At 41.9% G+C, this 15348-nt stretch overlaps 1 protein-coding gene and 1 long non-coding RNA gene across 4 annotated transcripts in view; one reads left to right on the plus strand and one right to left on the minus strand.

Annotated features, from left to right (window-relative positions):
• LOC310686438 overlaps positions 1 to 15348 on the minus strand; it is a 425293-nt gene that overhangs the window by 115254 nt on the left and 294691 nt on the right. The window lies entirely within an intron of this gene.
• RFC1 (replication factor C subunit 1) overlaps positions 1 to 15348 on the plus strand; it is a 41096-nt gene that overhangs the window by 4599 nt on the left and 21149 nt on the right. For 2 of the 3 annotated variants that reach the window (XM_083459802.1, XM_083459804.1), the window contains exons 4-9: positions 2823 to 2939; positions 8442 to 8674; positions 9733 to 9807; positions 12882 to 12959; positions 13847 to 13934; positions 14026 to 14342. In XM_083459802.1, the coding sequence (XP_083315928.1) occupies positions 2823 to 2939; positions 8442 to 8674; positions 9733 to 9807; positions 12882 to 12959; positions 13847 to 13934; positions 14026 to 14342 (908 nt within the window). The remainder of the gene's footprint in view (positions 1 to 2822; positions 2940 to 8441; positions 8675 to 9732; positions 9808 to 12881; positions 12960 to 13846; positions 13935 to 14025; positions 14343 to 15348) is intronic. The other variant, XM_083459803.1, reaches the window with a different exon arrangement.

The raw sequence follows: 15348 nt of genomic DNA on the forward strand, positions 1-15348 counted from the left end.
TTTGATCCCTTTGCAAAAGATGACTTAGTACTTGGTGGCAAGACCCTTGTTGGCAATTACAGAGGTCAGACATTTCTTGTAGGTGGCCACCAGGTTTGCACACATCTCAGGAGGTATTTTGTCCCACTCCTCTTTACAGATCCTCTCCAAGTCAGTAAGATTTTGAGGCTGATGTGTAGCTACTCGAACCTTCAGCTCCCTCCACAGATTTTTGATGGGATTAAAGTCTGGCTAGGCCACTCCAGGACCTTAATGTGCTGCTTCTTGAGCCACTCCTTTGTTGCCTTGGCCATGTGTTTTGGGTCATTGTCATGCTGGAATACCCATCCTCGACCCATTTTCAATGCCCTGGCTGAGGGAAGGAGGTGCTTACCCAAGATTTGACGATACATGGTCCCGTCCATCGTCCCTTCGATGCGGTGAAGGTGTCCTGCCCCCTTAGCAGAAAAACACCCCCAAAGCATAATATGTCCCCCTCCATGTTTGACGGGGGGATGGTGTTATTGGGGTTGTAGGCAGCATTTCTCCTCCTCCAAACATGGCGAGTTGAGTTGATGCCAAAGAGCTCAATTTTGGTCTCATCTGACCACAACACTTTCACCCAGTTCTCCTCTGGGTAATTCAAATGTGCATTGGCAAACTGCAGACAGGTCTGTACATGTGCTGTCTTGAGCAAGGGGACCTTGCGGGCTCTGCAAGATCTCAGTCCTTCACAGCGTAGTGTGTTACCAACTGTTTTCATGGTGACTATGATCCCAGCTGCTCTGAGATCATTGACAAGTTCCCCCCGTGTAGTTCTGGGCTGCTTCATCACCGTTCTCCTGATCATTGCAACTCCACGAGATGAGGTCTTGCATGGAGCCCCAGACCCAGGGAGGTTGACAGTTATTTTGTGTTTCTTCCATTTGCCAGTTATTGCACCAACTGTTGTCACCTTCTCACCAAGCTGCTTGGCAATAATCTTGTAGCCCAGTCCAGCCTTGTGCAGGTCTACAGTCTTGTCCCCGACATCCTTGGACATTTCTTTGGTCTTGGTGGCTACAGTACTTTGGAATCTGCTGGATTGATTGCTTCTGTTGACAGGTGTCTTTTGTACAGGTACTGTAACGAGCTGGGATTACAGGTAAGACCTCTCCCTTACAGCAGGTGCTTCTAATCTCAGCTCGTTACATACAGTGAAGATACCAGGTAGTCTGACATCTGACTGCTTGATAGGGGATCAGATACTTGTTTAACTCGTTATAATGCACATCAATCTCTGACTTTTGTCTTCGGGTTTCTGGGGTTTTTCCTGTTGTTATTCTGTCTCTCACAGCTACAATAAACCTACCATTAAAATTATGGACTTGTCATTTCTTTGTCAGAGGGCAAATGGGCAAATTTAGCAGGGGATCAAATACCGTATTTTTCGTCCGATAGGACACTCCGTCCCATAGGACGCACCTAGTTTTTTGGGGGGGAAATAAAGGAAATTTCCCCCCCTTTATTTCCCCCTAAAAGCAGGTCGGGAAAACCAAACCAGGTCGAGGAACAGTGGGATGGCGGCGGTGCGCCTCCCTGCTGTCCCCCCAGCTTGTGGGGCTGGCCGATGTCTGCCCGGCGCGAGGGGCGCTCTGCTTCAGGGCACCCCGCCTGCCAGGTGGCAGGCTGCTATCCGCAGTGTGGGGAGCCCTGCGAGGAACTCCTGCAGGGCTCCCCACGCTGCGGATGTATGCCCGGCGCGAGGGGCGCTCTGCTTTCAGGGCGCCCGATGCTCCGGGAAGCAGGCTGCTATCCGCAGCCTAGACATCCCTGCGGGACCTCCCGCAGGGCTGCCTAGGCTGCGGGTGTCTTCCTGAAGCCTGGAGAGCGAGAGGGGTCGGTGCGCACCGACCCCTCTCGCTCTCCAAGCTTCAGCGAAAGCCTCCATTCGCCCCATAGGACGCACCCAGATTTCCCCTTCATTTTTGGAGGGGAAAAAGTGCGTCCTATAGGGCGAAAAATACGGTACTTCCTCCCCTCACTGTACCTAGGAATAAGCTCCACTGAATTCAGTAGGATTTACTTCTGAGTAGACATGGTTAGGATTGCATTCTTAGGCTTGTATATCTGCCTCTTTTATATGAACAGCTGAGCATTATATTTGGCTGTTGTCCCATTCAGCCCAGTATTGCCCAGTTTAACTGACAATGCCTCTCCAAGCCCTTGGGCAGAGGTCTTTCTCAGCCCTGTTACCAACTTCTTACATGCACTCAGATTTAATTTTTTTAATAATAAATAAGCAAATTCACTCCAAATAGTTTGTGCAGTTTTTTTTGTGGACCGGACCTCCATCAACTGACTGAGTAGAATCGTTCTTAAAGGCTGTTAAGACACTACAAAAAGGTGACAGGCTTCTTAGATATTTATTTTTTACTGTTTGTTGAAGCATATTTCTTCTGTGGGTGAAGAAATTGTACAGGCGTGCTTCAATGTAAATGCAAAACGTGGCCTGCTATATGTTATTTCTCATATCCCTGTGGGCCAATTTTGGCAAGTTGGTGGGACCTACTTGCAAAGCAACCATTAGGAGCCCACTTGAAGCTCCTTGTTGCTCCTTTGGAGTCATGTCCTGGCCTGCACCTAACGTCACATAGGTGATTTGGGGAAATGACCTCGTGGGGCAAATTGGGATTATGCTGGACCTACTTAGGCCTGCAGATCAGAGGCTCCTTGTCTCTGAATTAGAAGGGAGCTTTAGTCAGAATCTCAAGTGAATGCAGAATCGCTGTTCTCGTCTTTGGATGTTTTCCTCTTTAGATGGATATGGCAGAATTAAATGATACCACTGTGCTAAATTGCAGATTCTGAAGAGGAGGTCCAGGTGGTGAAGAAATCTAAGAAGCCGCCAGATAGAAAACAGTCTTCAAGACCTGATAAGATTCTAAAGAAGGACCCTGTTGTTTATGTTTCAGAGACAGGTAATGAATTCAGCCTGAAGGCAGCTCATACATGGGGTTTGCGCTGTACTAAAAATGCTTATGTAAAAAGAAGGCTTTTAAAAGTTCATGGAAGCAATGCAAAAATAAACTTGCCTCTACACTATGATATTATTGTACTTTAACCTGCACAAGAAACATATACCCAGGTTGTTTACTTACAGATTTTTCTCTTTCAAGTTATTGACTGTGACCAGAACATGCTGGAATTGTCAAACTTTACATTTAAAGCAGTGGCAGTCATGACCCCCCCCCCCCAAATTCTGGGTATTGTAGTTTGTTAAGAGAGTTGTTGGGGCACCCCTATTCCCCACAGAGAGCTACAATTCCCAGAGTGGTTTAACCGTCAGTCCCTCTTGCCTGGGAACTATGGGAATTGTAGCTTTGTAAGGAGAATGGGGTATCCCACAGCACTCTTAACAAACTACAGTTCCCAGGATTCTCTGGGGAAAGCCATGATTGCTTAAAGTATGAGCCTACTTTAAATGCATAGGGTGCATAGGATCTAGGTCATTTGTGGTCTAAAAAGAGGGTTAATTTTTTAAAGTGTGATAACATTTTAAACTTTCTACAGTAAACCAGGATGAACGGTTGTTTATGGCTCTAGTATAACTATTCAAACAAAGAACTGTAACAACATGCAGTTTTCTATATTTTTAACACAACACCCTTTTTTGGAATGAGTGTTAAACATTGTGGGGTGTAATGTCAGACAAGCTAAATGGCAGGTGGATAAATCTTCACCAAGAATGGGAATAATAAGGTTGATGAAAAACTGACTATTTTTGATGACTGAAAACTGAAAATTAATTTCCATGCTCATTGAGCTTTGGACTGAAGGGTTTTAAAATTTTCATGATGTATGTTCTCGTTAGACTTGTGTGTGTTTATATCTATATCTACCGGTATATATCTATAGAATGTCCTTGGGGATGTGCCCAGAAGTAAGGCAACCAGAGGTATTCTGCATTAGGTAACCTGAGTGGTGTAGTTAAAGATTTCTGCATGTGACATGCCAGAAAACATTTGGTCAAGGTTAATTGTGGAGTGTCTTGGTTGCAGATCAAGGTTATTCTTATCTAGTGATTGTAGTAAGAGTTAATGACTTTATTTGAAACACATACTGATCAGCTGTGTATGGTTGATCTGTCCCCTGGCTCTGAGCAGTTTTTTTACAGACAATTGACGTTGCTGCTTTGAAACTGTCAATAGGTGTGTCTCAGCCTTGAAATAAATGAAAGAAGATATTGCGGTGCAGAATTGATTCCTATATTAGCCACTTTACAGCACTACAAACCCCATGACTGAGCAGATCTGAAGCATTGTTTAGGTCTTCCAGACCTATTATATTGGGGGTGAGGGTGGGTTATTGGTTTGTTCTTGTTCTTGTTTTTATTATGTACTTTGTGGGGTTTTTTCTCTTGCCTTTTTGTGTTGTGAACTGCCCTGAGATCTATGGATAGAGGGTGGTATACAGATTATTATTATTATTAGCTTCATTCTGGGCCAGCTCTAGACTTCATGGTTCTAGGACCATCCACTGGAGTATCTCAAATTACTGGGTATTATAAAATCTTGTAATTGTCACGATCAGCTCATTAACTCCTGAAAATACAAATTCCTTAAGTGCTCATGGGGTTCTGGCTCATTGGTTCAGCCGTAGGAATTCATGGAGCCCAGTTGTATTGGTTCTTAAACTTTCTGGAGATTTTTCCTTTGACTTTGACTGTTGTTCTGCTCAGAGATATGTTGTCCAAAGGAAACAGTGGGCTCATTAGTGCCATTAGTGTTGAAGCTTTTTAGTGTCCTTTGTGTTTTGCTGTTGTAGACAGCTTGATACAAATGAAACGGAAAAGAAATTAAATAGCACTGTGCTGGTGCTAAAGCAGACTGATTGCAGCATTGCAGCATTGCATTTAAAATACCATGCAGTGGCAGCAGTAAAATGATTTCTGCTGCCGTCCATTGTGCAAAGCATGATTTTGTAGTTTTTTCCCCAGAAGGAGAAAAGAAATGTGTTGAGCATGGGCTGTATCTGCTGAGAAACTGACCATCTTTTGCTTGCTATGCTGTTCTGTCCCTCGCCTTGCAGAAAAAGTATTTGCTTGGATTTGAACTGAGGTGCTGTGTCTTTTAGACTGTTGATTCCTTTCTTTCTGCTGTGTTGGATATACGTACAATATTATAGAAATGGGAAACTGTTTGACCTGCTTTCAATCTCATTCATTCTGGCCCAATAATGTGCATTTTGAAAGCAGCGATAAAAGACTACTCAATTTTAAAGCTATTTTTATTTTCCCACCATAATCCTTTTGGGTGTACCTTTTGGCACTGTTTCCAGCAGAAATAAATATTTTTTCGCACAATTCTTTTTTTGTCTTTTTTTTTTACAAACAAACAGTCCAAGCTCTGGAGGATTTATGAAGAGTAGGCTTATAAATGGTTGTTGTATGACACCTCTAAGATCAGAGGAAGTGTGCCTCTGAATACTAGTTGTGGAAAACAGGTGGATTTTTTTTTTTATCTGATCTAATACGCAAGGTCAGGACATTCTTAACTTGTCTGCTTGGATTCAGTCTTGAAAGCAGATAAATGGTGGTCCTTGAGCTATTTGCATCTGAAATGGTTTATTGTGTTGAATGACGTTGCTTGTCAATTTCCAAATTATAGCTAAAGTACTTTATGAAAATTGTTAGGCAAACATGAGATTAATGTCTTCTTGGCCTGTGCCATTTCAGTTTTTCTTGAACTTGGCTTCCTGGAGATGAAATTCTAAAGTGTGTGATGATCACGTGAAAAATTGCATTCTCTTTTTAATGTAGGAAGTGCCATACAGGTCATTAGGTTTATCATTTAAATCCTCATGAAACACTTTTCATCATTACTGTGTTTGGTTAAACCAGCCTCTTTTTCCTTTTAGGTTATTGATTGTCTAAGACAGAACACAATGTCTCTTGGAGAACACAATGTCTCTCACAAGTGATGGGAATATGCAGAGTGGTTTTATAAATATTTCTGTCTCTAACTAGTCTCTGGTAAATTAGCCCCAGTATATTGGGAGACATCCAAATGTTTGAGCGTGTTCACTAACTCACATGCACCACTGTTTAGCTAAGTATGGGACCTTGAATGTTGTTTGTAGAAGATGACCTCTTATTGCTGCACTGAACCTTGCTCAGTTTCATAAGTGGCTTTTAATTTGCAAGGGCTGTGGTTTTTCTTTGAGTGCTTTTTTGACTGTTCATTAATGAATAGTTGAGTGTTTTGACTGATTTGTTTGATAAAAGCACACTTGTATCAAAACTTTCCTATGCTTTATGTACCCATTTTTTCTATACAAATATCTATCTTTACCCATCCCTGCAGGCCAAGTGTAATAGGTGGGTGGGGCCACCAACTGTCAGTCATCTGACATCATGCTGATGCCATGTGACTGAGAGGTAGGTGGCCCTTTCCACCTGTCAAAATTGTAGATTTGGGAGGGACTTGCTTTGTTGGCTTTCGCCACATTGAGTAAATAGCTTTGGAAAGAAACCTTATCTGTTTTGGCTGCTCTGTGTTTTTCTAACTCAGCTCAGCATTTAGGATTGAAAGCAAAGTTCCTTGGTCCCCATTCAGTATAATAGAGAATCTAGTTCTGGCAATAATTGTTTTCCTTTCCACAGAAGTGAATAAAATGTGCAAGCTTCCAAACTCTGGGCAGATATGCCCAGGGCTTTTTACGTGTTGCACCTCTGAAGTTTTATTTTTGCTAAAAAGCAAATGAAAAGTCAATAGCTTTTTTGTTTACTGCCAGATTTGGCTGCACTTTTCAGGCATTGTTAGCCCTTCTGAGGGCATGATATCTGCCAAGAGAGCACCAATATTTCTTTTGTAAAGGCAGGCTTTACAGTTTGGGGATGGCTATAATGGGAATCATAGGGTGGTGTTTGAAAAAAGAACGTGGATCCCCAGGGAACACTGAGATGGGGCCAATGTCACCCACCAGCAAGAACCTTCTTACCCTTAGAGTCATTGGTGAGTGTGGGCTTCTGCTACTACCTTGGATTTTTGGGAATAAAATGCAGATCTCCATTTACTTCCATAGAGAAAGGCATAGATCCACATGAAAACAATTTGTAACCCCACCAAACCTCTGTCATTGGAGTGTCTTGGGAAGTCAGTTGACTGTGATCTGTCCCACCTCTTTACCCCTTCCCCGTTGAGCTCTGGCATTTCCTTAGTCAGTTTGGTTTTGTGTCTCCGGAGTTGGTGGGTAGCTTTGTTTTTCAACAAAACTGCTTGCTATTTGCCAGGTCAGACTTTCATTACAGTACTGATCATGGAAGATTTTTGAGAAAGGACCCTGGTGGTTATTGGAAACTGGAAATTCTGCAACACTGAAAGCAAAGTTCACAGAGAGCAGAATAAAATCTTTGTGATTCTCATATACCAAAGGATTCACTGGCTCTTCTGCCCTGGAAGCTGGTTCAGCGGTTTTAATACAAGTTACTGTATTAGGAATTACACGTGCTATTTTTATGATCATAGTGTATGGGCAGCAAGACGCAGTAGCCAGGATGGCTGTTGCTGTGATATGAAGACATGTCCGTGTTTGTTTTAATTTCTCTGGAGAAGTAATAAAATGGGACTAATATTTAAACAGATTCAGTTGATCAGTTTTATGTTTTTATTGCAGCTCAGGGTTTTAACATTTCTCTTCAGATAAGAGGGTTGTATAATTTGCAATTCTTGCATCTCTGGAGGAAAAGGCCTGCTCACATAGCATTGAGAACAGGGTGATGACCAAGCAAAGAGGTTTAGTGTCACAGGAAGGATCTCCACGTTCAGGACGGGCTGCGCTTCATTTTCAGCACAGAAATGATTGCTGCCAAAGACACAGCTGTTCAATGTGGACTTTAGCTTGGTTCTTGAAATGTCACTAAAGGTTGTCGGGGTCAGGCCTGGGAATGAGCTTCGTGGGCTTGATCAAGGTCTCTGCAGGGGAGATGTGAACATTGAAAGCACCCAGATTTAAATGCGTGGCAGACAAGATTTCCCCTTTTACCCCTGTTTTGAAAGGCTGCATATGGTATAAACCCTGCTAGAGACCCAACAGCCATTAACTACCAAAGACCCTTTGGACCACAGGTCATTGTGCAGAGTGGAGTCACGCACTTCGTGCAGCAATTTTTCAGGGTGCAGCCTCTAAAAGCAGCACCTGTGCAAATAGATGGAGATAATCTCCCATCTTTTTTGCATAGGGTCTATCTTCCAAAGCCATACCCAAGAAAATATTTTTCTTTCTGTGAGGGGGAAATGGTTGAGAGAACCCTAATACCAGGTTGAGACGCCGGGTTCTTTCCTTTTTTTAATATACTGTATATATTTCCATAGTAAGGAAACATTACTTTCAGGTTGGTGTTTCGGTGCTGAGGAGTAATTAAATTTCTTTCTTTCTTTCTTTCTTTCTTTCTTTCTTTCTTTCTTTCTTTCGGCATGCAGATGAAGAAGAGGACTTTGTTAATAAGAAGGTCGCTCCCAAACCCAAGGAAAATGGGACATCTGTGGCTATTCGTTTTGGGACACCTGGAGCATCAAAGACTGATCCCAAATCAAAACTGAAAAATAAACCCCTATCCCCAGTAAAACTGACACCAACCTCTGTAATCGATTACTTTGGAACTGGTAGCATTCAGCGATCAGAGAAGAAACTGGTGTCAAGCAAACGAAAAGAAGTGAGTAATGCAAGAGGATGACTCTTCCAGCTGATGTCTGTTTATGAGCAGAAAAGTTCATGAACTTCATGAGTAAACTATTGGTGTGTGGTCCATTTCATCTAGACTTCCTTTTAGTAGGGTGTGAGAAGAGCATCTTAAGTGGATTTTGGAAATGGCAGTTTGCCACGTAATGTCAGATTAAGGAAAATGAGGGAGACTGCTCCCTATATAAAGAGAGTAACTGTTTTAAAAGGAGAGAGATTATGATACAAATAAGAGATGAGGAAGGTGCGTTATGTCATTTAAGATGCATGAAATGGAATAGGAAACGATGGTCACAGCTGCATCATGCATTTAAAGTGCTTTTATGGCAGTGTAACCATCATGGAGAAACCTGTGAACTGTAGTTTGTTAAGGGTTCTGGCCTTCCAGCACCCTTAACAAACTACAGTTCCCAGGATCCTTCATGACTTTTAAAAGTGATACAAGAATGCTTTAAATGTATGGTGTGACTCTGACCAGTGTCTGCTACCGACAACCATTGGCCATAAATCTCAAGACAAGCTGACCAGATGCTTTCATATCTGTCCTCTTTACACTCATGTTGATACAAGGCCAATTCAGATTGGGGCAAGGAATGCAAAACATTAGTCCATTTGTTGTGCTGACTTTCCAGTGTCGAAGTACCATGCGCTTTGAGTCTGTGCCAGTCAAAAAGAAGAGGAAAGCAAAGCCCTTAATTCTCACTTCCTTGTCTGTGCCCAGTTTTTTGGTGTCTGCCTATGGGACGTGGTATTGTTGTGCAATAAAATGTGACAAATGTCCAGAATCAATGTGCCAGCACACTAAAATATGTGATCAATATTCTTGCCATTAAGTTCTCTGAAATATTGCTTTATCGCCTAGAATTAGATTTCCTCCCTGTACAATTCCTGTTCCACTTGCTTCTTGTTTTAAGCACAGGCATTTAGGTTGAGGCTTTATGATTTTTCTTCTCATTCATTATTCCATGATGCTTGTCTAAGTAATGGGTTCACTGCGAGCTCCCCTGTGATTCTTCTCTCTTTGCGGTGCAGCTGTCACAAAGCAGGGATCCCACACTAGATGATGAGGCTGTCGCCAGGCAGCTACAGCTTGAAGAGAATACAGAGGTAATGACAGACAAATAAGCATGTGCACTTCTCTGGCTTTTTTAGCACAGTTTCCCTCGATAACAAATATGAAAGGCTCCTCTTGCCTGTTTTGTTGCAGTACAGCCATTCCTGCTGAACCTTCCCTTTTCTATAGCATTTTTCTAGGTTGAATCTTCTTTCCGCTTCCTTCTTCCCCTTTCTCGATTTAATTTGATTCTTCTTTCTAGACCCTAGTAGTAGTTCTCAACATGGAGTGGTCACAACAAATAAGAAATTGCCTTGTCCCACCATAGATATTGCCACCCACATGAATAAGACACAGTATTTAGTTCTAGGGTTAACATAGGATAAAAGAAGATAGACTCCTGTGCTCTTTATTTAATTCTGTAACCATCTAAGACTGTAAAGACCTGTATAGGACAAAGGTTGTGCCTCCCAGACTAGAGAAAGTCCTTGCACAGTCATGCTATCTTCAAAGGAAATTATTCCCTTGATAAGGGGAGGCTTTTTTTAAAAAAGTGGTTGGCTCTCGTGGGTAGCCTTGACTGGTTAGCTTCATAAGCATATTTGGAAAGTATTTGCTAAGCTGAGAGGAAGTTTTACTCTTACTTGGTGTTTCCCTGTTGTAGACTGTGGGGGGACAGCTGCAACCTATGAACTAGCCAGCCCTGCCAATTTTATTATTGGTGGTTAGCCGCCCTGAGCCTGGCCTTGGCTAGGGAGGGCGGGGTATAAATAAAAATTATTATTATTATTATTATTAATTATTGAAAACCACAAGTGGTGTAGTTGCACTCTTGGGTGAGATCTGGGTGGTCTGGTCTTGCACAGAGATTTAAGGCCTCCAGAGGTGTTCTGAAACTGTTAAGAGTAGGTGACCCAAGAGCAGTCTCTGGACCATGATGGAAAATATCCTATGCTAAGTGGAAATCGACTGAAAATACAATATTTGAAAAAATATGCAAGATGTGAAACTCTGGAAATTTTATATATACTTGTTTTGACTTGGAGGCAGGCTGATCATAGCTTTCTGCACTGGCTGCATTGGCACAGTTAGAAGTTTTTTTTTCCAGCATTTCATCCTGTAGCTCCCCACAACTGTAAGAGGAAAGGGGACTTTTCCTGGCACAGCCACACCAATAGCTGCTACCAGTCAGAGTACAGTGTTAGAAACTTGAGCATTTCATAGTGAAATATAGAAGCTGTAGATTATCAGGATTTCACTGAAGATAAAAAGCCATCCTGTTCACTGAAAATGAACATTCTCTATGCATTTTAAATACTCAACTATGTATGCCATGTTTAAATAGAATGTTAAAGAAATTGATAATTTGGAACAGTGGTTTAGTTTTAGTGTAGTTTAAGATCTTTTAAAAAGAAAATGATAATGATCCAAGGCACTTTAGATGGGAACTTTTCACTTCTTTGCCTGACTTCCGCTTTTGCTGCTGGGCCTGTCTGCATTCAGCTTCATACGGCAAACAAGAAAGATTAATGCTATTCATTGGTCCAAATATCCTTCTGTGGCTCACAATTGCATAAAAGTAAACCCTGTGGCACTCTTCTGCTTATAAAGTTATCTGTCTGAATCATGCGTTGAGGCAAGTTTTGATCTCATTGTTGCCAAAAGATTGGATTTGTGTAATGTGTGCAGAACAGCTCTTATCAATAAATCTCTTGGCAAGAACAAATTAGCTTCCCTCTTAAGAAACGATATTTGATAATAGCAGGATGCAGCAAATGCTGTATTTATTGCATTAAGGGCGGAATGAAGGAGAAATTCACTTGTTTTTTCCTTATTGTATTTGACTGAAACTTGAGTGCATATTTGTTCTAGGAAAGAAAGCCATTTCAGAAAATAGCTTTTTGAAATGGGTTGAGGAAGTGTTGTGTTATACGAGGGGTGGGGAACTTCAGACCAAGGGACAAAATGTGGCCCTCAGCCCTCTCTGCCTGGCCCTTGAGACTCTCTCCAGGGCATACCCCTCACTGGTCCTGCTTAATCCCTTCCTTGTGTGCTTCTGCTTGGCTTGAATGTGTCCTTAAGTGTGATGGTGCTTCTTACTTGCATGGATAGATAGATACTTGCCTAGAAATATCTGAATTTTGCATGGCTTGACTGTATCCTGTCGTGCAAGGCAAGAGCCCCGTCTGTTGCTACACCAGCTTTTAGCCTCTAGCCATGCCCACCACTGGTATTCATGCCCTAGAAGGTTGCCATGAGGAAGCATGTTCCTCATACTGAAAAGGAATCTGCACTTCTGCTCTCATAGCCTGCACAGTAAAATCACAGTGTGACACATTTAGGGTGAAAGTGGGCACGGCCTTGGCGAACTTTCCTCTGACAATTTCAGGCAGGTTGTACCAAAAATGGGTGGGGTTGCAGTTGAGGAGCTGGAGGACCTGATGTGTCTTATTTATAAATGCCAGCTAACTGACTTAATATTGCTACTTGCAAGAAGGATTAGATGAAATTATTTGTGGTGTAGTGGTGGTTAGCTAACGCTTGATTTAAATTTATCCATGAGCAGTACTTCCTCCCCTCTTTGGTTTTCCTTAGATTGGCTCAAAAAATGCTGGGATAATTATCTTGCCTCCTCAAAAAGGGGGGAAGTTGTATTCTTCTGAGCCAATGAGTTAAATCAGACCATAGGACTGTGACATAGTCCAATTCCTTCCCCAAGCACCCCTTCACACTCCGTCCCATCACTGATCTGCAGGTATACCTTCCTATTTCGTGCTACTTAAGCAACAAGCCAGGTGTCGCAATTGTAGTTTTCCCAGCACTTGGTGAAGACCACTTTGATTTACATTGCCCAGCATTGCTGGTGCTTGGCTTACTACCATAGCAGCAATATGTCAATCTGGGACCATTGTTGGTGGCAAGAGGAACATGGTTCTTCTCTGCCTTGAATTGCAGTCAAATTGAGTTGATGAAGAATCATCAATGGCAAGGAAGTTTTATATTCCAAGGCAATGAATTACAAAGTTCAGTAACATCCCTAGTTTAGGTAGCATAGTAATCCTCTGATTTTTAGCAGTGTCCGTTTACTTATCAATACCAATTGTGATGCATTAATCCCTTCTTTCAGTTGGAGAGGCAACTGCATGAAGATGAAGAATTTGCCAGAACTCTGGCCATGCTGGATGAAACACCAAAGAAGAAAAAGGTAACATCTTACGAACTGGTTGTTCTGTGCAACTACTTCACAATCGGTGGGTGCAAGTGGAAATCTGACAGTGGATCATAGTCACCTTGTATATGATGTGGGTATGACAGTGGAAGGCTTTGTTATCTCTGGCGTGTTTCTTTATTTTGAGAAAGAGCCTGTTTCTCTTTGTGTGCCTCTTCCAAACTCTTCTTCCTGATGGACCCAAGTTGAGGACTATTGCAGAGGTTTGGCTTGGTTGCCAACTCCTGTCCTACGCTCATCAGACAGACCTCCGGTCGAAGCCAAATTCTGCTGCATGTCGTAGGCCATAGCTTCAAATGATTCATGCAGTAGAGATGAATGTGTCAATACAGAAGTTCATCTGATGACCTTGTGTTGCATGAGCACAATCTTGTTTTGATTGGGATGGGTGCACTCAATGGTGACTATGATTTTGTGATAATCTCTTGTCACTTTCTGCCAATAAGCCTGAATTTTAAAGGACAGTGTCACCACACTTTAAAATATTCCACCCCATATACAACAACAACAGTTTTATTATTTATTTGCCACCCACCTGACTGGGTTGCCCCAGCCACTCTGGGTGGCTCCCAACAGACTATTAAAAACACGCTAAAACATTAAACATTAAAAACTTCCCTAAACATCTTAAGTGTAAATCTGTTAATGTCCATCTGTTAATGTCCTATTTGTTTTACTGAGTTTTAAATATAGACTGTTTAAAATACTTTGCAGTTTGTATTTAGCTTATTTAAAACTCAACAAAAGAATTGGACATCATCTTAAAATGATTCAGACTGATAGTTTATTTACAAAAATAGATTCCTATTTCCTATTTGCAATAGCTTCATCATAATAGTTATTCATGAGCACATGTCTTTTAGCCTCGAAAAGATCCAGAAGAGAAACAGATAACTTCAACAGTCAAAACTAGTCCAGTTGAAGCAGAAAAACATAAACAGGCTCCTAAAGGTAATTTTTGTCCAGCAAAATAGTAGTTTAACTTTCAAGGCTGAGGTGGTAGCACTAATTTTTAATCTGCAACATGTTCTTCTCTCCCCAGTAAAACCTGCCAGTTCAACTGTGGACACAAGACCTAATTCTGCAAAGGACCAGGTTTGCTCAGAAAGTACAAAAACATGGAGTCAGCACCCTGAGTCTTCCATTAGTAAAGAGAGGAAGGATTTGGGGAATAAGGTGCTGCCCTCAAAGCCAAGTTCCAAGCTGGCTGTGCTGAAGCAGAAATCAGAAAGTATTAAAGTAGAAAATGGAACTCCAAAAGGAGAAACGATAAAAAATGAAAGTAGGACTCCAAAAGTAAAGTCGGTTTTATCAGAGGAGACACCAAGAAAGGAGAAGGTTACTCCCCCCAAATCTAAGGTAGGTTTGAAGACCACACTTTAGGAACTGCAGATTTCATCATTATTTTGAATGCATGTTGATGGAACTTGAAAGGTCTTGTGTGGCCTGACATGGATTGAACCAATGCCTTGGCATGGTAGTGGACTGGATGAAGACAAACAAGCTGGGATGCAATTCCAGACAAGATGGAATTGGTTGGTGGGTCATCCATCTGGCTGAATGCTGGGCAGCCTGTTCTAGGTGAGGTCACACTCCCAAAAATAATTTGGCTTTCAGTTTAGGGGTACTTATTTACCCAGTACTGTCATTAGAGGCCTAAGTGATTTCTGTGGCTGAAACTGCCTTTTATCACCTTGGCTAATAACACCAGCTGTGACTTGACCTGGTATCTGAAGAAGTGTGCATGCACACGAAAGCTCATACCAAGAACTAACTTAGTTGGTCTTTAAGGTGCTATTGGAAGGAATTTTTTTATTTTGACCTGGATGGTAATGGCTTGGCTCTGGTAAGATCCTATTTAGACTATTGTAATATATTTAAACATGGACCTGCTTTTAAAAATGGTTCAGAAACTGAAGATGGTTCAGAATAAGAACCATCTTATTCTGTGCATTTCTAGGCCAAACTTGGAAGTGTTGCTTTAACCTAGAATGTCCTAAAAAGCTTAGAACAAAATTTGCTCAGAGATGGCCGTTCCCCATATGTACCTATCAAAAAATAAGGGTTGCCTTCAGAGGCCCTGCTTTGAGTGTCCCCACCAAATGAAGTGGGGGGGGGAACCACCAGGAAGAAGGTATTTTTGGGGGTCCCCCTTGTTGTGGGAACAGCCTTCCCAGAAAGCTTTGCCCCGTGCAATCTTTGCCAGCTGAGGATCCCTCCCATTTACCCGGGTCTTTTAAATAGCTTCATGCCATATGGTCTGATGGTATTTTAATTGTTTTGTGTTGTATTTTAATTGTTATGTCACACAGAGAATATATGTTACAAGACGCTGCATAAACGTAGTAAACAACAGATTTATCTG

The sequence above is a fragment of the Podarcis liolepis genome (genome assembly GCF_965112155.1).
Source record: "Podarcis liolepis genome assembly, chromosome: 9".
Classification (NCBI taxonomy): domain Eukaryota; kingdom Metazoa; phylum Chordata; class Lepidosauria; order Squamata; family Lacertidae; genus Podarcis; species Podarcis liolepis.